Consider the following 21621-nt stretch of genomic DNA (forward strand, 5'->3'; position numbering starts at 1 on the left):
TTCGGCACTTTAAATGGGTTTCAGATTTTGCATGATCGTTTTATTAATGGATCAGCATTAAATGTTCAAATAATTGCAGCCCTTATTAAGTAAGTTATGTTTTAAAATTAATCTTCAGTGCATTATAGAAATTGCTACTTAATTGCTTGATTAAAAATTGTTGCTTTTTTCAAATGTGGTTTCTTCTCTTTAGCTGGTAACTTGGATTTTTTATTTTTTAAAGGAAATTACTCTGGTTTATTTTTTTATTATTATTATTTAAAAAAAATATTTATTTGGCTGTGCCGGGTCTTTGTTGCGGCTCGGGGGATCTTTGGTTGCAGCATGCGGGCTCTTAGTTCCAGCATGCAGGATCTAGTTCCCCAATCAGGGATTGAACCCGCACCCCCTGCATTGGGAGTGTGGAGTCTTAACCACTGGACCACCAGGGAAGTCCCTGGATTGTTTTAAAGTAATAGGTACAGTCTAAGTTCAGTCCTAGTTGAATTGTAAGACATTGAATATTAAAAGAGATTTTTGTCTCTCTTGTTTCAGACCATTTGGACAATGCTATGAGTTTCTCACTCTTCATACGGTGAAAAAGTACTTCCTTCCAGTAATCGAAATGGTTCCACAGTTTTTAGAAAACTTAACTGATGAAGAACTGAAAAAAGAAGCAAAGAATGAAGCCAAAAATGATGCTCTTTCAATGATTATTAAATCTTTGAAAAATTTAGCTTCAAGGGTTCCAGGACAAGAAGAAACTGTTAAAAATTTAGAAATATTTAGGTTAAAAATGATACTTAGGTAAGATATTTACCTCTTGAAATAATTATTTATGTGAATGTTTAGAATTGTATTTAACACTGAATTTCTCTTACAGATTATTGCAGATTTCTTCTTTTAATGGAAAGATGAATGCACTTAATGAAGTTAATAAGGTGATATCTAGTGTATCATACTACACTCATCGGCATGGTAACCCTGAGGAGGAAGAATGGCTCACAGCTGAACGAATGGCAGTAAGTCCTTTGATTCTACTTTCATGAATAAGAATCTATCTAAGGCAAAAATCAGAATAGCTCTACTTAAAGTTAGTAATGTTAACATTTTAAAGTAAACTTTGAAATTGGGAGGTGTTTGGATTGATCTACAATTCTGTTAATCCTGAGAACTTTTTGTGATAACATGGTTTATTATTTGGTATATTTGGTGATATGTAATTGTTTGATGATAATGGGTAGCTTAGCACATCTTTGATAAGCTTACTGCTGAATGTAGGTGTTCTGAAATAATTATTAGCTTGTCAGGTGGGAGGTTGAAATTGAGTAAATAAAGGTGATTTGGGAAACAGATTGGGTAGTATCTGGTAGCTATTGAATGAAGTGGCCTATTCATTTGATGAATTCAACTTAAAGATTTTAAAATAGGAAATAGAATTATTGGAATAAGATACACATGAGTTAATGTTTTGTCATCATTGTAAGGACTTCGCTTAAGCACTTATATTTACATCATTTTGATGTTGAAGGTTTAGGAAACTTTACCCTAGATAATTTGCATATATTATAGTTTAAAAATGAATACGAATGCTACTTAAATATTGGTTGAATAACTTTAGTGCATACTGTCTGACGGTACTGAGGAGACATCTGTAAAAGAACCGTCCTTGACCTCAAGGAGGCCTCAGTTTAATAGGAAAAAAGTGATTAGAATGTGATAAAAGGTATGTGGAGGATGCCTAGACACATTGGCCCTGTGTTAGGGGGTCAGGTGGTAGACATCTAGTTTTGTGTATCTGATTTGTCTGTTCACCTTGTGGAAAGTCGAGCACAGAGCTACTCCGTGTGGTCTGAGGTCTGGTTCTGGTCCTTGAGCTGTTGCCAAGGCTAGATGAATACGGCAGATGGCATTGAGTGTTTAGGAACTTCTGTAGCAATTTCATATTGCCACGTTTTAATGGTATTCTACAAAAATATCTGTCTGTAATAGATTAGAAGTAAAAAAGGGCCTTTACCAGCTGAGAAGTGTACTTCTTTTCTCTAGCACATTTTGGGGCCAAATACTTTTTATTCTCATTAAATTGAATAGCGTAAAATCATACAGTGTGGACTGTTACCTTTGTATTGTATCATGAGTTAGTTTTCTTTTGTTGATTTAAATATTAAATAAATACCTGTCGAGCAATATAGCATAGTGTTAGAGAAACACAGACTTCGGTAGCTTTCAGCCTTGATTCAGATTCTGGTTCCAACACTTCTGAGCCTGTTTACTTTTCTGTAATAGGGTAATACAGCCCTCATTAGGATTGCTGAGAAGATTAAAAAGCTAATGGATAAGCAATAATAGTGTAATTGGTTAATAAATAAAAGTAAAAAGTACCTTTTCACCCAAATCAAAACTGGTATAAAAAAATCTAAAGATCCAAAAATAAGTCCTATAACCCACCATACCTAAACCATGGTGATCGCTACATTTATTTATTTATTTTAAAATTATTTTATTTATTTATTTTTGGCTGCGTTGGGTCTTCGTTGCTGTGCATGGGCTTTCTCTATTGTGGCGAGCGGGGTCTACTCTTTGTTGCGGTGTGTGGGCTTCTCATTGCGGTGGCTTCTCTTGTTGCGGAGCACCGGCTGTAGGTGCGCAGGCTTCAGTACTTGTGGCGCGCAGGCTCAGTAGTTGTGGCGCACGGGCTTATTAGTTGCTCCGCGGCATGTGGGATCTTCCCAGACCAGGGCGCGAACCCGTGTCCCCTGCCTTGGCAAGCGGATTCTTAACCACTGCGCCACCAGGGAAGCCCAATTACTACATTTAAATAATAATTTTCTGAGTAAATGCTGGAGTAAAATCTTTTTAATGATTTCACTGTTTCTAATTCATGGAAACATTTCTGTATGTGCAAAATTAAGTTCCATGAAATTATTGTGATTTTTCATAATTTTGTATCAAAAGAACACATAACCATGTTCCATTAGTGCATTATATTTTGAGTTGTTTTGTTTTGTTTTTTGTTTTGTTTTTGTTTTTTTGCGGTACGCGGGCCTCTCAGTGTTGTGGCCTCTCCCGTTGCGGAGCACAGGCTCCGGACGCGCAGGCTCAGCGGCCATGGCTCATGGGGCCTAGCCACTCCGCGGCATGTGGGATCTTTCCAGACCAGGGCACGAACCCGTGTCCCCTGCATCGGCAGGTGGACTCTCAACCACTGTGCCACCAGGGAAGCCCATATTTTGAGTTTTTTAATTCCTGCTAATGTTTAAAAGTGTGAACAGGGACTTCCCTGGTGGTTCATTGGGCAAGACTGCGCTCCCAATTCAGGGGGGCCCGAGTTTGATCCCTGGTTGGGGAACTAAATCCCACATGCATGCTGCAATTTAAAAAAAAGAAAAGAAAGAAAAAAAAAACCCTGGAAGCTAAAAGTGTGAACAATACTTTATGTATATATTTTTAGAAGCTTTGAAACAAGTGTTTGAATTCTATTTAGGAGTGGATACAGCAGAACAATATTTTATCCATAGTCTTGCGAGATAGTCTTCATCAACCACAGTATGTAGAAAAGCTAGAGAAGATTCTTCGTTTTGTCATCAAAGAAAAGGCCCTGACCTTACAAGATCTTGATAATATCTGGGCAGCGCAGGTAAGGAATTTAAGATGGTGGCTCTTTGGTTTGTAAAAGAAATGTACTAAAAACTAAAGAAATGGTAGTAGTTGTAGTTAAAAGGGATGAAGACTTACGCTGTTTGACTTTCAGTATAGGTAAATGCTTATTGTTTACAGAAGTCCTGTCAAGAATCCTTTTGAGATGGCCAGTAATATTTTTAAAATAAAAAATATTCCAACATCTACTGTATGTATTTGGTAAAGGTTGGCAATTTGTAGGTTTTAAATAAGAGGCAAACGTAAAATAATAAGAAATGTCTATTGAAAGAGTATAAGACATCCATAATTGGTTTCTTCATATACTGAAAACAAAGAACTCCGATGTCAGGAAAGTTAAATCACTAGATGATTTATAAAATCCTGTAATAATCCGAAAGATTAATAGCTTTTAGAAGGATAAGTGATCTTTGGTCTCAGAGATAGAAACTATGTGATTCCTTTGATTATCTTAATGACAAGTTTCTATTCATGGATCACTTAGGAAGTATTGATGAGTTCTAGATTACAAAGCTTTGTTCATTGAGTCTGTAGAAACCAAGAAAGCATTCAGTTTTGCCTTTGAGTGCTTAAGGTTCCAGTTTTGAAACAGTACCACTGGTGGGCCTTATTCTCCTATTTGCAATGTTAGAGCTGGCATGTTAAATTCAATAAACTGTAATAAAAGTTCACATGAATTCCCAAAGTCTACATTAACTATGTATGTCAAGAAATTGAGTTGTCAGGTTTTAGATGGCAGTTCTAAAACATGTAAAATATTAGGAATTTTCTTAGGTTACACAGTTAGTCGGAGATGGGAATACTTTATTAATAGTTTTCCACAGACAGTGTATGCTACTTATTGCTGTTCAAATTTTAGTATGCTCTGATTTTCTTTGGTTTTTCAATAGGCGGGGAAGCATGAAGCCATTGTGAAGAATGTACATGATCTACTGGCAAAGTTGGCATGGGATTTTTCTCCTGAGCAACTTGATCATCTTTTTGATTGCTTTAAGGTAATAGTTAACATAATAGTACAGTTTCATTTTTAATAGAATTAATTCATTAAATCTATGAATGGTTCTTACCCAGTAAGTACTTAAATGGAAATCATTAAACAGTTTCTAGTGTAAAGGAATTGACCACTGTTTTCTTTTTCAATGAGATCTTGATGTTCATTTTTATAATAATAGTCCTCATAAATAAGGATTTTTTTTTTAATTCAGTTGTCAATTTGGATTCCTTTCCCCTAGCAGTTTGTGTTTTTATTATAGGTTCAAGTGAACTGTAGGACTGCAGGGAAGGATTAATTGGTGGCAATGAAAAATAAAGAATCAACAGCAAGGACTACCAATACCTTAATAGTCTGGGGTGATATGCACAGGCGAATTGGAAATGTAATTCATGGACTTAATGGAAATGTAATTCAAAAGGTAGCCCAAGAGCTCCTACAGTCATATCTGCATTGGTGCCATGATGCACTTTTTAAAGCCATATTGTGTAGTGGTCTCTCTCCAGTTACTAGTGCTGGGTTTGTAAAAGCCAAGCGTTTGGTGAATTTGTGGATTAAGAACACAAGATGTTATGGCAGTGTTCACATAGGGGCATTCTGTTAACAACTGGCATTAGATCACGAAGGTATCTTGTTAAAAATAACAGTTATAACAGTTATACTGACTGCTGGTGGGAACATAAGTTCCTATAACCACTTAGGAAAATAGTTTGGTGTTTCTGGAAAAGTGTAAGATTTTTCATGACTTAATCGGTTTGACTTCTGAACGTATACTGTAGAGAAACTCATGCATATGTACACCAGTATACACAATCAACATTTGTGGCAGAATTATTTATAATAGCTAAAAATTACTATGTAAGATGGATACATTGTGGAATGTTCATATAATGAAACATACCAATGAGAATGAGCAGATTTGAGCAGCTCAACCACAAGAGTGAGTCTAATAAAGAGAAGGTTGAAGAAAGGAATGAAGGCACACAAGAATTTCATATACCTTGATTGCGTTAACATAAACTTCAGAAATAGACCCAGCTAGCTTCTGGAGTGCTGCTTACCATATTATATTTGACCTGGGTAATAGTTACATAGGTGTTCACATTATGTAGTATAATGTGTATGTTTGTACCTTTCTTGATGTGTATTTCACAATTGAAGAAAAAATAATACCAATTACTGGCTTCTACCTAAGACCAGTTAACTCTGAGTTGCTAGGAATGGGGCCTGGGAGTCTGTATTTTAAGTAAGATTCTCAGATGAATCTTAAGTACATTAAAGTTGTAAATCACTGCCTTATGGAAAAATTAAGTTTGAAGTACAACAAAGGCAGCTAAGGAAATAACAGAATCAGTTACGGTGGGGTACTCTAAAGTTAATTGCCATTCATTTTTAATTTTGAGATGACTTATGAAATGATGGTACATGACCAGTGATGGCCATGATGGGAGGAGAAAGAAGAGGTTGATTGTTATTACATTCTCTGGACCCTCCACCCCCTCTTCTAAGAGTGGTCTAAATACAATAATAGTCTAAATATAAAAATAATTCCGTCATCTATGCTCCCCCCCTTTGGATTAATAGATGTTTATTGAGCACTTACTATTTGGTAACAAGCACTGTTTTTTGAGGTGTTGGTAAAACTAACGTTCTTATGGAGCGTGTCTTGAAACTTTCTACTAAAGATGATTCAAAAGAAGCATGAAGTCCAGGTCACTTTGCAGTTCTTTATAGAGTGCAACCAAATGATCTCAAAGCTTATTGATTAGACTTATGTACTTGCCTTGTCTAGCTGGTCTAGTTTTTCAATGTTTGAGTTCTAATTAGGTCTTCGTTCTTCAAAGTGGTTATACCAGTTTACAGTCCCATTGAGATTTTCACATCCTTGCCAGCACTTGTTTTTGTCAGAATTTGGGAGTTTTGACAGTCTGCTTGGTATGAAATGTTACTTCATTGTCGTATTGGTTTTTATATCCTTGATCACTAATGAAGTTGAACATCTTTTCATATGTTTCTATTCTCCTTTTATGTGTGTGTGTGAAAAGCCTGTTCAAGTCTTTTGCCTAATTTTTCCCTTTTGAGTTGTTTGTACGTATTGGTTCTTAGGAATTCTTGACGTATTCTGAACGCTAGTCATCTTTATCAGTTCAGGTGTTGCAAATTGTGGTGGTTGTTTTTTTTTTTTTTACTCACCTTATGGTGGCTTTGGATGAACAAATGTTTATTTTTTTAAGGAAGGAATTTTTATTTATTTATTTGGCTGCGTTGGGTCTTTGTTGCTGTGCGTGGGCTTTCTCTAGTTGTGGCAAGTGGGGGCTACTCTTCATTGTGGTGCGCAGGCTTCTCATTGTGGTGGCTTCTCTTGTGGAGCATGGGCTCTAGGCGTGCAGGCTTCAGTAGTTGTGGCACGTGGGCTCAGTAGTTGTGGCTCGCGGGCTCTAGAGCGCAGGCTCAGGAGTTGTGGTGCACGGGCTTAGTTGCTCCATGGCATGTGGGATCTTCCCAGACGAGGGCTCGAACCCGTGTCCCCTGCATTAGCAGGTGGATTCTTAACCACTGCGCCACCAGGGAAGCCCTGAGCAAATGTTCTTAATGGATTCTCCTTTTCATATTTAATGACTCTAGTATATGTCTGTTAGAGATAAGTACATGAAGAAAAACTTGACAATATCGTTGTCATACCTAAAAACGAATAATTCCTTAATATTCTCAAATAGTGATGAAACTTCAGTTGCCTCAGATTATACCTTATTTTTGGAGTTTGTTTGAGCTAGGCTCCATAGTTTGTAATCAGTTGCATATGTCTTCTAAGTCTCTTTGAATCTACAGTTCCCCCCTTTGTCTTTACTTTTTCCTTGTAAATTATTTGTTGAGGAAACTGGATTGATTATTGCTTTGTTGTATATCAAAAGTATGGTACAGAGCCTTTTTTGTTGTTGTTTTGCTAGAATATATCATAGGTGGTGATGTGCTCTTCTTTAGGAGGCACATAATGTTTGCTGGTCTCTCTCTAAAATGTTCTTAATTGTAATACAGTCTAATATTTCAGTCTTGTCTTATATTCCTAGCAGCTTTCTCTTATTCCTTTCATAATTTTAAGGCGTCTAGGAGGAATTAGAAGTATGCACTCCAGTTGACTTATGACATACCCTGTATTTATCACATTGTAAATGTCTGAGTAATAATTCCATTAAAAGGATCCTCTGTAATTTACTTAATCATCCTTTTGCTATTTGCCATTAGGTTGATTTCAGTTTATTTTCCAATAAACACTGATTATCAACTTTATACATACACCTTTTCTCATGTTTAGCAACATCCCTGACCTCTACCCACCAGATGCCACCAGCCTGCACACATACCCCATTGTATAAACTGGGCATTTAAAAAGTACCATTTTAGAGAGGGTTTGTTTTTTTGTTTTTTGTTTTTCCATTTTAGAGTTTTTAAATGAGTATTCTGTCTTCTAAATTGAAATAGCATTGTATCATTTCTGTTCTGTGTAAGTCTTGGATAATAACAGACTTTGTTATAGACTTCTGTTTTTAAATGCGTGTAATGCACATTGCTCTATAAAAGGCTTTTTTCATTTATTATGAAAATCTTTGTATATCAAGTTGTCTTTAACATCTTTTAATATAATTTTAAAGGTGCAAATGACAGACTGAATCTAAGGCAGTAGTTTTCAACAGGAGGCTGTTCTGCTTCCCAGAGATGCTTGGCAATATCTGGAGATATTTTTCGTTGTCACAGCTAGGAGGAGGAGTTGCTACTGGCTTCTAGTGGGGTAGAGGCCAGGGGTGTTTTTAAACTTCCTACAGTGCACGTGACAGCCCCCCACCAAACTGGAAAAAGAGTTTTCCAGTCCAGAATGTTTGTAGTACTCATGGTTGAGAAACTCTGATCTGCGGTATTTAACTGTAAATGGAGATTCTTTTGTTTTTCCTGGAATTTAAATCTGTCCTGTCTTATCGCTCAGATACCACTTGAATAATGCTGTGCTTAGCTGTGTTGTTTTTCTGATGAATATAGTTTATCCAGTGACAATTTTAAGCAGTGACCAATAAATATGTGTTGTTTCCATATCATTTAAAAAATTTTTTCTAGGCCAGTTGGACAAATGCAAGTAAAAAGCAGCGAGAAAAGCTACTTGAGCTGATACGTCGTCTTGCAGAAGATGATAAAGATGGTGTGATGGCACACAAAGTGTTGAACCTCCTGTGGAATCTGGCCCATAGTGATGATGTGCCTGTAGACATCATGGACCTGGCTCTCAGTGCCCACATAAAAATACTAGATTATAGTTGCTCCCAGGTGAGGTTGTGCTGCCTTGCTCACTTTTTGTGACCCTTCTCGTTCACCATGAGGATGGCTTAGATATAGAATAGTTCCAGATTTTTCTGACATTGTTATTTTTGAAGTGATCTTCAAGAATTGACATACTTTGTTCATGTAAGTCCACCTTCCTCTTAGGTCTCTGTGTCTAAGTTTTGTGCATCATCTAAAAGCAGTTTAGTCTTCTTAGTAGAAAGACAGTATAAACAAAACAAGTAATATAGTGGTGGTAGTGTCAGATGTATGGTGCTGAAATACCAGTTTCAAATATCAGTAGATCATATAAGATATTAAAGTTGATTATGGACTTTAGAGGTAAGAGAAGTTAGGTTTTCTTTGCTTCTTACGGAAGTTAAGAATTAGTAGAACTTGCTAAACACTAAAACATTTAGTGCCTTCCCTATGAGCAGATCACACAACAGCTTCCCTACATTCTAACTTCTAGCATGTGTATCTTTTTAATTCATGGTAAAATGAATATTGCTGAGTAACTAATTTCCTACTTGTTAAAACTATTTCCTATACTAATGAACTGAAATTTAGATAAGAACTAATAAGCTCACGTAGGTGTTTCCTTTTTTTTTCCTGCACTTGTACTAGTAGTTCATTAAGTATTTAGTATACCAAATAGTAATAAGAACCTTGAGTTTAAATTATTTCATTAAAGAGAGACACAAACACAAAATAAAAATAATCTGTACTTAAAATTGTTAGGTACACAAACCTACATTTCTGATTATTATTGACTCAGGGAAGGAGTAAAGTATGAGAAGTAAAATATATCTGAAGTTATTTTGATTTTATAACATTAATTTTTAATTGCTTATACCTGTTTCTGTCTCTTTCTCTCCTTGTGTGTGAATTTATTTTTGGTGAATTTTTTTCACTCGGTTGCCGTACTATTTTCTTGGTAAAACATAAATTTTCAATGTTCCTTACTATGCTAAAAACAAACCCATACAGAGTAACAATTGGAGTTACACGTTATTGCTGGATTTTATTATGTGGTAGACTCTCTTAATACATTGGATAAAGCTAAATGTCTACCTCCTGGCAACTTAAAATCAGACTTTTCAGTGTGCTTAATACCTTTCTGTAGATATATCTGAATCCGTGTCATGTTGAGTTTTTATAATAGTGTTTTACTTTTGGGAGTTTTGGTAGTATATGTGGAATAAAAATGTACTTAAAAGCAGCTTTTTATTATTATTCTTTACTGCAGTTACAGCATAATGTGTATGATGCTAATCTTAAAAGCTCTATTTTGTAATTCTCAAGCTAATTTGAAGGTAGAATTCTCCTGAGTATTGACCTATATAAAACATTGAAATTGTTTTTTAAGGACCGTGACACACAGAAGATACAGTGGATAGATCGCTTTATAGAAGAACTTCGTACAAATGACAAATGGGTAATTCCTGCACTGAAACAAATAAGAGAAATTTGTAGTTTGTTTGGCGAAGCACCTCAAAATTTGAGGTAAGGCTTTTAGCAGAAAATTTCAATACTTTTATTTATGTATTTTCTTGAAAAGAAACGGCATTGTCAGTTGGTGAAAGCGAGTTTTAAAAAAGAAAATTACAGTGGGGTGACAGGACGCTTACACATGGATTAAATTTGAACAAAAGAAGATTCCTTTATAATATCCACCTCTTTTATTGATGAGGAAGTAAGACACAATTTAGTGATAAGTATCAGAATAAAGATGATAATATTGCTTTCATGTTATCTTTTCCAACTCTTATAACCAGAAAGTACAAGAACAGGTTATTCCAGTAACTAAAGTTTGGCATGTAAGATATTTAAAGTCGGCTATTTAACAAACTTTAGCTAAAATAAATCAGAAAGTATTTTTAAACTATACTTGTCATCTTTCATCATTTGAACATACCTGAAATCTAGTGTTTGAAATTAACTTTAAAAACTATTTAAAAAGCCAATAGGTTTATTTTACTGTGAAAACTTCTGTAGTATGACATTTCAAAGTTAATAAAACGTTAAAACATTGCAAAGTAAACCAATTACGGAAATATAATGTCTGTAAGAAATATATAATACGGATTAGGATAGATACAGGCAAAAAGGGAAACAAAGCAGGAAGGATAAAATGCAGTGAGGAATGAGATTAATAGATACAACACATGCCACTGAAATTATCTGGCATACTTGATGGAAATAAGAGATAATTCTGTACTTTGAATGCCTAATAAATAAAATTTTAACAAAAGCACTTTCTTTGATTAAATTCTCCACTACATTTACAACATAATCTTTGTGGTGCTAATGTTACAAGAAATGTTTCTATTTTATAATTCTGGAAATAATCATGTAAACTTGTAAGTGCTTTGGTACTACTGTAGTATGGGAGAAGAAATCAGTCATTGATTTTCCCATAGTGTGAAATTGGAGAATATTAATGCATAGTTTTTGTATGAAGGAAGAATAGTGGAATTAATGTCTTATTTTTGAGGCATTGATTATTTTCCTTTAAATAGCTTAATATTGTCATTAAAGAAAATAAATGGCCCAAAGTTAATTCTCTTATAAAGGAAACCATTTTAAGTGTTTAAATTAGTATCTTGGAATTTAGGTTGTATAAGCTCTTTCAATTACAACAGAGTTTAATTGCCTAATTATATTGTTAAGTTCTTCTCGTTTCAGTCAAACTCAGCGAAGTCCCCATGTATTCTATCGCCATGACTTAATCAATCAACTTCAGCACAATCATGCCCTAGTTACTTTGGTAGCAGAAAACCTTGCAACTTATATGGAAAGCATGAGACTATATGCTAGAGGTATGTATTGTAAGCTAACATGAACTATGAAAAATAACAGCAGTTTCCCTTACCAGCGTTTTTTTTTTTTCATCAGTTACCTTAGAAGTGACAACAAATGTATTTTTAAAGATGCGAGGTAGTTGATTCTATAAACTGTATTCCTTTATGAACTTGTGATCCACTTTTACTCCCAAATCTTACACACTCTAAACTCCAGGCCAGCATTTCAAGGCTCTTTACTAAGTGCTTGCCTTACCCACTCTCCTTGTTTAAATTGATTTATTTTTCTTCCCTGCCTGGGAGCTCTGCCTGCCTATACTACAATTGGTTGTTACCTTCCTAGGTATGTACCTGACTCATTTTCATCCTTTGTTTCCTTACTACCACCACCTTTATCTTTTCAAGAAAACTTTTGTCTAAGTCTGTTCTTGCAAATACTATAGTTCTTTCGTAATCCTAAGTCCATGTTTCATAAGTTCTTCAGACTTTACGAATTAAAAGTTTATAAGAAAGAGATCCGAGGCTACTAGAATCCACATGTTTACATTGGTTTCAAAGTGTGAATTTGTTTTAACATGTTAAGGTAAAGATTTCTGTGGTGTCAACAGTCCGTTTTTAAGCGCCTGCTGTATGTGGAGCTCTGTTTCAATGTGCTTTTGCCCTCTGACAGTTGTGTCTGAGTCTGTGTGCTAGGGTACAGATGGGTTCTTAGTACATATTCCTCTGTCTTATGCCAAACTCATAGACCCCAAAATAAACCCCAGAACTATCTTGTAGGTTTAAGTTTCTTCACATTGCCATAGAAAGAAAACTTTATATTACCACAGAGATAGAATTGAACATAATGGTTACTGAACATACCACTCCTTTAACATGTTATAGTAGAGTCTGCAGAAGCCAATATACGTATTAAAAATGAGGATATTTCTAATACTCATTATTTGAAGAGTTAGACTCTTGGCATTGTTGAATAAAATCCCAACCAAGGTGCTTATAAATCACAAGGTTTTTGCTTTGCTTAACACTTAAGGTACATACATACATTCCCATATATAAAACTCAGATAAACATAATTGAAAAACTAAGCAGCTCTCAAGATACCTGAACTGATTTTGTTGACTCTGTTCTTCCATTTACCACTCTGGGCCAGCTGAGTCCTCCTAGTTAATAGATTGCATAGCCAGTTTAAGCATCAGGCAACTGATAGGCACCAGGCAATAATCTTTTATCATTTCAGTCCTAAGTTCCATCTAAGTAGCATGATAGAATAATCAGGGCAACATAGGCATGCAACCATATGATTTATGTTATATACCAAATGCAAACAAAATCTGAGAGAGGCAAAAGAGGTTTGCATGTAGTACTCCCAAGCATTCAAACATCTTGGCTCAGTTTAATGTAACTCACATTCTGTTATAATGCCACCTCTTCTTGATGGTACAAAGCCCTCACAGATGCCAATGCAGGCCTTCCCCCCAAATGAAGCCTTAATATAAACCACATGTGTTGCATTGCTAATTTTTACTTAATTTATTTGCATGTGGTATTTCATTTAATTTCATTGTCAGAGGTTGAGAATCCTGCTCTCGAGGCTATCAGGAGATGATACATGTACAGTTCAGCCTCACTAGGGTTTTCTTTTCCTTTGTAGTCAAATTCTACATGAGTCATTGCTTCATCTCAATTTCATGGACTGAATGTCTTCAGGCTTCAGTTTCCCTTCTTATATTGTCTGTATCTTCACAAAGTAAGAGATGTGAATCTGCATAGTAAGATTGCCTAGATTTGAAACATGACCTAACATATTAGGTGTATGACCTTGAACAAGTTATTTATGCTAGAATAATGCCTGGTACATAGTAAGCCCTTGAATTCTTGTTGCTACTGATATGTTCCCCTGACTTAATTGACACCATACCTTCTAACTATCTTTGATACTTTTTCTTCCTCTATTGTAGTAATCTTCTGATTAATACTGATCAGTCTCTAGATACTTAAATATGGGGGAGAAAGTAATTTTTAAAGCTAGTAAAATTTTCCTTGTTAAAACAAACTTTTCACACCATTTGGAAATCGATCAACCACCGATTTCCAAATTTGCAATTCAAAAATAAATTACGTTTTAGCCTCTATATAATAAAAGTGTTGCATGGATCCCATTAGGTATGAGACATTATTCAGCAGGATAACATCAGGCTTCTAGTTTACTGATATTCTCAATTTCTGATAAGTATTTCACCAGTAGTATTTGTCCTGCCAGTGTTTCATCTGTACTAGTATCTTAAGCTTTGGCGGGGTGGGGTGGGGTGTGTGGCGACATTTCCTCAATAGTATGGTCAGCCGATTCTGCCTCCTGTTTTAACATTATTTAGATAAAGTAATGAACTTACTAAAATTATCTTCAATATTTACTCATGTGTTCTTATTGCCTTCAAGCATTGGTGCTTACCAAGTCATTTTTTAAAAGTTTTTTATATGCATACAGCACAGTATAAAACCATCTCTCAGTTTTCACTTAAAGTTTACCTTATTGGTAGGATAGACTTTGTACTGGCTTGAGCACTTATAAAAGTTTTATTTACCATTTTTCCTGGTTTCTGGATAGAGTTGGAGGACTTGTCTTTATTGTAGATCACATTTTTGCATTCTGTCTTCTGAGGACTGCCACTTTCAATTACCTCCTCATATACAAGGAAACCCCAATAAAATTAACAACTGATTTATCAGAATATTGGTGGCCAGAAGGCAGTAGGACAACCTATTCAGAGTGCCAGGGGCAGGGAAGGGACTTGACAACTAAGGACCTTACATTCAGCAAAACTGTCTTTCAGAAATGAAGGCAAAGTAAAGACATTCTCAAAAGTTGCGATAATTTGTTGCTAGCCAACTTGCCTTTGAAGAAATATTAAAGGAAGTAATTAGGCTGAAAGCAACTGACAGCAGACAGTAATTTAAAGCCATGGGGGGGTGGAGGGGGGAATAGAAGACCTGAACAGTATAAACCCATAAACTGTACCTAAAAGATATCTGTAGAATACTCCACCCGAAAACAGCAGAATGTAAGTTCTTCTCATGTATACACAGAATATCCTCCAGGATAGACCATACTCTAGGCTATAAGCAAGCCTAATTAACTTTAAAAGCATTGCAATTATACAAGTAGGTTTTTTGTACACAGTGGAATTAAATTATAAATTAAAAATAAATTTGGGAATTTCATAGGTGTATGGAAAGTATACATTCTTTACTAACCAGTGGGTCAAAGATGAAATGCTAAGTGAAATGAGAATATGCTGAGATGAATGAAAAAGAACAAAATGTCAGAACTTACGGAGTGTTCCGAAATCAGTGCTTAGAGGAAATTTATACTGCAGAATTCCTGTATTAAAGAAGAAAGATTGCAAATCAGTAACATTTCACCTTCAAAAGGTAGAATAGAGAAAACTAACCCGAAAACAAAAAGTAATTAATAAAGGTTAGAGCAGAAGTAAGTGAAATAGAGAAGAGAAAATCAATGAAACTGAAAGTTGGTTCTTTGAAAAGATCAGCAAAATTTACAAACCTTTAGTTAGGCTCAGTTGTGAAAGTCAAAAAGGAGAGGCCATCAGATCACTAACCTTAACAAAAATTTAAAAAATAAGAGAATGCCAGATTACTGAAATTGACTCAAGAAGCAATTGAAAATTTGAATAGATGTATAACAAGTAAAAAGATTGAATTAGTAATCAAAAAACTTCCCACAAAGAAAAGCCCAGAACCAGGTTTAGTGAATTTCATTAGTGAATTACTGAATTTACTGAATATTTAAAGAAGAATTAACACCAGTCCTTCACATATTCTTTCAAAAAGAGGAATACTTCCAGGCTCATAGTATGAAGCCATTATTATCCTGCTACCAAAATAATACAAAGACATCAAAAGAAAATTGCAGATCAGTATACCTTGTGATATAGTCAAAAGTTATCAAAAAAAACAAGCAAACAGAATCCAGCAACGTATAAAAAGGATTAAGCACCAGGGCCAAATGGAATGTATCCCTGTAACACAATGTTGATTTGACACCCCAAGTCAATTGTAATATACTATATTAATAGAATAAAGGGCCCAAACTATGAGATCATCTCAGTAGATGCAGAAAAAGCATTTGACAAAATCCAACACCTTGGATTATAAAAACATTCAGCAAACCAGGAATAGAAGGAGATTTCCTCAACCTGATAAAGGGCATCTCAAAAAACCTACAGCTAACATCATACTTAATGGTGAAAGACTGGCTGCTTTCCTCTTAGGATTAGGAATGAGACAAGGATGTCCACTCTAGTCCCTTTTATTTAACATTCTACTGGAGATGTTAGTGAGATCAACTAGACATGAAAAAGAAATAAAAAGCATCCAGATTGGAAAAGAAATTGTAAATTATGTCTAATAGATAACACCATCTCATATACAGAAAATTCTAAAGAATCTGCTAAAATCTATTAAAACTAATAAATGAGTTTCCCTAGATTGCAGGAATTAAGATCAATATACAGGAACTTCCCTGGTGGTCCAGTGGTTAAGACTCCACGCTCCTGGACTTCCCTGGTGGCACAGTGCTTAAGAATCTGCCTGCCGATGCAGAGGACACAGGTTTGAGCCCTGGTCTGGGAAGATCCCACATGCCACAGAGCAGCTAAGCCCGTATCCCACAACTACTGAAGCCCGTGTGCCTAGAGTCCATGATCTGCAACAAAGAGAAGCCACCGCAATGAGAAGACTGTGCACCGCAACGAAGAGTAGCCCCCACTCGCCACAACTAGAGAAAATCCACACACAGCAACAGAGACCCAATGCAGCCAAAAATAAATTTTAAAAAATAATAATGACAAGAGCCAGTTCATGTTAGCCTTAGCCATAAGCTAACTGATCTCTTTATTTATTTAGAGCTGAATGTTTATGGGCAGAACCACCAACCATCTTGTTTATGTTTTATAAGCCCGGAAACGCCTCTGTGGCGAAGTATAGGGCTCCTCTATTCCTATTTAGCATAGAGGGATCTTCTTACTTCTTGACTTTTCTTGATTATTGTTTGGCTTTCATTGAATGTTTTCAAATCTCTTCCCTATGTTCAGGGTCCCAGCTCTTGATAAAGTGCTGCCACCTAAATAAAAGGGAGAGGATGCTAAAACTAGTGGGTAAAAGTTTGATAGACAAGCTATTTACATAGTCTCAAAGTATCTCCCCACAAATTAATTAAAAAGGAAAATAGTAACTTTACAGTGGAGAAAGCTGGTGGAAACCGCATTGACCAGGTGATCAAAGTTGACATGAATACTGCCGCAGAATGACATACGCTGTTACTCCTGATAATGATTCTTTGAGGAGGATATAGGGTTACTTCTGTGGTACTCTTTGTTGCCAAAATGCCTAGCCTGAATCTAATCATGTGGAAGCATCAGAGAAGCCCACATTAAGCAACATGCAACAAAATTGGCTCGTAGTTTTATAAAAGGTCAAGAAATAAAAAGAATGTTGAATTCTCCAGATTAAAGAAGAATTAGCGTGACAGCTGAAAGCAGTGTGTACTTAATGGATTTGGGGTAAAGAAGGCATAAATGGACATTACTGGTAAAATTGGAGATATTTTTTGGTATCTTAATTTGGGAGGGGGGCAGTTGGGCAAGGATGCTCCTGGAATTTAGTGGGTAGAGGCCTGGGATGCTGCTAGATATCCTACACTGCTGCATAGGGCAGTTCAACACAGCAAAGAATTATCCAGCCCCAAATGTCAATAATGTGCTGTTGAGAAGCCTTGGGTTAGATAATACAATACTATTGTATCAGTGTTAATTTGGTAATTGTGTGTGGTTATGTAAGAGAATGTCTTTGTTATTCAGAAATGTTTATTGCTGTATTTAGGAATAAAGGGACATGTTGCCAAGTTACTCTCAAATGGTTTAGAAAAATTACACACACACACATATACATATATGTGATGATTAGTTAAGCAAATGGGGCAAAATGTAAACAACTGGTGATGCGAGTAAAGGTCATAAGTGTTTCTTATATTATTTTTTAAACTTACTTTTGAAATTATTAAAATTTCCCCTAAAGAAGAACCTGACAAACAAAACTGTGTGTAAACTCCTTGTTAAGGAAAAAAGTCCATCATTTATTCAGGTACTTTGACTGATGCTCTGAAAAAGAAAATTGCTACATAGTGGAATAGAACTCTACTCCGTTTCTTGAGAAGATCTCTTGAGAAGTAGTGCTTCAAGTCCTGAGCCCTGATGAAATTGACTTTTTTTGGGGAGTAGACAATATGTGTTTAGGACTTGGGTAGATAGCAGTATTATGTGGAAGTATAAAGCAGGTAGTCATAATACATTGGGCTGCTTTTCTTCACCAAAGCATCAAAAGATGTTTCTAAACATTGTAAGCGGTCCATCTTTACAACATGTTAAGATTATGTTCAGAGAAGAAACCTCACTGTATTGGAAGACATTTATTGGACTTCCCTGGTGGCGCAGTGGTTAAGAATCCGCCTGCCAATGCAGGGGGCACGTGTTCGAGCCCTGGTCCAGGAAGATCCTATATACCGCAGAGCAACTAAGCCCGTGCGCCACAACTACTGAGCCTGCGCTCTAGGGCCTGCATGCTGCAGCTACTGAACTGAGTGCTGCAACTACTGAAGCCTGCACTCCTAGAGCCCATGCCCCGCAACAAGAGAAGCCACCGCAACGAAGAGTAGCCCCTGCTCACCGCAACTAGAGGAAGCCCGCGTGCAGCAACAAAGACCCAATGCAGCCAAAAATAATTTTTAAAAAAATTAAGACATTACCATTACTATGTCTAAAGCGTCACACACAACCAGAATTCTTTGGCAGTAGCATACACATACCATAAGATCCAGGGTATGGAAATACCAATAATTAATGCTAATTAAATTATACAATTTCTTTTTTAAAAAATTACATAATTTCTTATTCCTGCATAACTTGCATCAACTTTCTGGAAGAAATGTCACTGATTCCCAAGTAGTTGAAAGCACGTGTTCAGAACATTTGCTTCAGCTTTCTTCTGCTCTAAGCCACAAATTAACTTGACCATTTCCAGATCATATATGGCTTTTTCCAATAAAATAAAAACAAAAAAACACTGTCCAACGTGTTTTTAGGACCAGAGGTGCTTTTAAAGATTTTTTTTTTTGCTCTGGTCTTTTCATTGCAAACACTATGAGACTTTTTTCTTCCATTGTAGGGTATACTCTAATGAAAGTAAAACCAAAGGGTTTACTAGCTTTATTTTATTTAAATTTTTTTAAGGAATTTCCAAATTAAGCTAGGCCTAGTGACCAATATATACCCATCATCGTGCTGTGATAGAAGGGTAGGTTTTCTTAAATTTATCTGAGAATGTTCAAGGCTTTCATAACATGCTGGTGGTGATTATGGTATGATAACTTCATTATGTAGAGTAGCATCTTGTGTTAACTCTAACTTCCTAGATAGAGGTTGGTAATATGATTTTTTTATAACATAGGCCACTCAGGTCAGTCTTAGGCTGTAATCAGAAATTCATTATGTATGAAAATTGGGCGAAGGGGTTGTATGAAGAATTATTTTTGACAGCACATTTAACAGACTATTTTCTTTTGGTTATGTGAAAGGAAAGGTTATTTTGGTTGGGAAAAAGGAGATGGGTAGAAACTACCAGTAATTAGTAAATTTCATGTTGCCTTTTAGTGATAAAGGATTAACGACTTTTTAACTGACTTCCTTTGATTAAAGTCAGCAATGATATGGATAACCATGTGTATAATGCAAGATTTTTCTTAATTTGCAGACCATGAAGACTATGACCCACAAACTGTGAGGCTGGGAAGTAGATATAGTCACGTTCAAGAAGTCCAAGAACGGCTTAACTTCCTTAGGTTTGTTTTAAACAATTGGTGTTGCTCTTTTTAAGACAAATAAAGAATACCAAGTTGACATGCTGTATGACCAGGTCTTTGTTAGGTGGCTCTTGCCATATTTTATTTCCCCATGTGGAAATCATTACATGAAAGTCACAGGACATTTCCCTATGTGTTCATTATTAAATATTTTTAAATTATTGGCTGAGTTTTAACTTTTCTTCTTTGACTGCAAAGACGTATTTTGAAGAGAACACATTTAAACCTTTTGTATATAGACTTCTGGTCTTCATATTTGTTTATATTTATTTTTAAAGAAGAGATTTCCATATTTTGACAGAACCAGGTAGAGAACCATATAATGATATCATAGACAGTAAGGAAATGGGGAGAAAAGGCTGTTCGACCAGCACCCCAAAAGAGTGATTGAGTTCTTTGGTGCCTCGTTTATCCTAACAGTGGCTGACAAAGGCAGTCTGGAGTCATAGGTTAACAACGTTATTCTGATGGGGATGAAGAAAAGAGGTTTATTCACTTAAGCCGAAGTTAAATGTAGTCCAAGGCTTGATTTACTCATTGATGTTTAGCTTTTAGTGATTATACACTTGTAGATTTGAAATAGTTAAAATTTTTCATAATGAGAGGTTTCTTGTGAATTCAGAAACCACATCATATAGCAGAAGAGCTTATTCAGATCATAAGCATGCTGAAGGAAATGCCCAGATTATCAGTGCCTCAGAAAATCTATTGCATTTATTATTTTGATACACTGGGGAATTTTCTCCTGGGCTACATTAATTATAGGCTTACGTTTATTGAATTATGTGCTTACTTGGAAGCATTGACATAAGTAGGTACATTAAGATTTTAACTTGAGGGAAAACTCTAGACACCAGATTTTAAGAAATTTGGTATTTGTTTAAAGTGAAGTGGTTTTGTGTGTGTTTTGTTTTTCAACCATCTAGATGGAAGGACCTTCCTCCCCAGATTGAGAATCATTGCCATAGTGAGCCATTGTTATTGATTGGTGTGTGTTGTATCTTAGATTGCCTAGAACAGAAGGGTGGTTATCAGCTCTTTTGCTAAATTAAAGTTTGGGATCAGAGAACTTATTTTTAGTCCTTGCTCTATTAGTACCTATCTATATGACCTACAGCAGTTCTCTCAAGGGATGGGAACCGAACTTGACTATGTATTTGGCTTGTGTTAAATGCTTTACATAGCAGTGCAGGGAGGCAGGTATTATCCCAGTTTGATTAATAAGAAAACTGAGATTCGCATGGCTTAAACTAGCTTGTTTGAAATCACACAACCAGTATATCATAGTGCTGCACTACTCAACTAGGTGTATCTGACTTAAGTCTATGCTCTTTCTATTAGACCAGTGATTTTTCAAACCTACGTTGGAGCCTTAGGGCTTTTGAGGAGCTTCCTCCAAGATTTCTGGACAGGCAGTAGAGGTTTTATCCCCATTTCTCACTTCTTTCCTCCTCTTCCCAACAATTGAAACATCTCTGCTTTTATTTTTATACATTGGCCTTCCAAATGGAATTTTTGCTTGAAGAAAGTTTTCTGCTGCTGTTTTTAAAAACCAAAACAAAACAAAATACAACTCAAAACTGAAAACAACTGTATTTTATCATATTGGACCTCAGTTTCCTATCTGTAAATTAGAGGTGACAGGGTTAGGTGGGACAGGTGCTAGAAGCCCTGTTTAAGCTCAGCAATACTATGAAAATATCAAAGACACTAGAATTGATAACTCAAAATGCTTTGAAATGAAGAGGGAACCTTAAATACATTCACCTTGCTATGTAATTGGGAATGGAGCCACCATTACATTAGCTAAAGATTGTGTTAAGTTCTTCAGAATAAAATGAGATGTTTATTCTCTTGTCATTCAGAGATATGGCAGACAGGGTGGGTGGATGAATGCTAAAAGAAAAAGAAAGCTAACTGAAGAAACTAGTTGAAACAGAATTCACTTG

At 35.8% G+C, this 21621-nt stretch overlaps 1 protein-coding gene across 1 annotated transcript in view; it reads left to right on the forward strand.

Moving 5' to 3' along the window:
- The first annotated feature begins 6 nt into the window (after nt 1-6).
- LOC112409616 (probable ubiquitin carboxyl-terminal hydrolase FAF-X) overlaps nt 7-21621 on the forward strand; it is a 77668-nt gene continuing 56053 nt past the window's right edge. Inside the window, exons 1-9 of the mRNA XM_024759837.1 lie at nt 7-89; nt 535-786; nt 863-1001; nt 3464-3616; nt 4527-4631; nt 8735-8941; nt 10305-10441; nt 11609-11757; nt 19564-19651. Of these exons, the coding sequence (XP_024615605.1) occupies nt 605-786; nt 863-1001; nt 3464-3616; nt 4527-4631; nt 8735-8941; nt 10305-10441; nt 11609-11757; nt 19564-19651 (1160 nt within the window). The 5' untranslated portion in view covers nt 7-89; nt 535-604. The remainder of the gene's footprint in view (nt 90-534; nt 787-862; nt 1002-3463; nt 3617-4526; nt 4632-8734; nt 8942-10304; nt 10442-11608; nt 11758-19563; nt 19652-21621) is intronic.

This window comes from Neophocaena asiaeorientalis, unplaced genomic scaffold, assembly GCF_003031525.2.
Source record: "Neophocaena asiaeorientalis asiaeorientalis breed wild unplaced genomic scaffold, Neophocaena_asiaeorientalis_V1.1 scaffold312, whole genome shotgun sequence".
Lineage (NCBI taxonomy): Eukaryota > Metazoa > Chordata > Mammalia > Artiodactyla > Phocoenidae > Neophocaena > Neophocaena asiaeorientalis.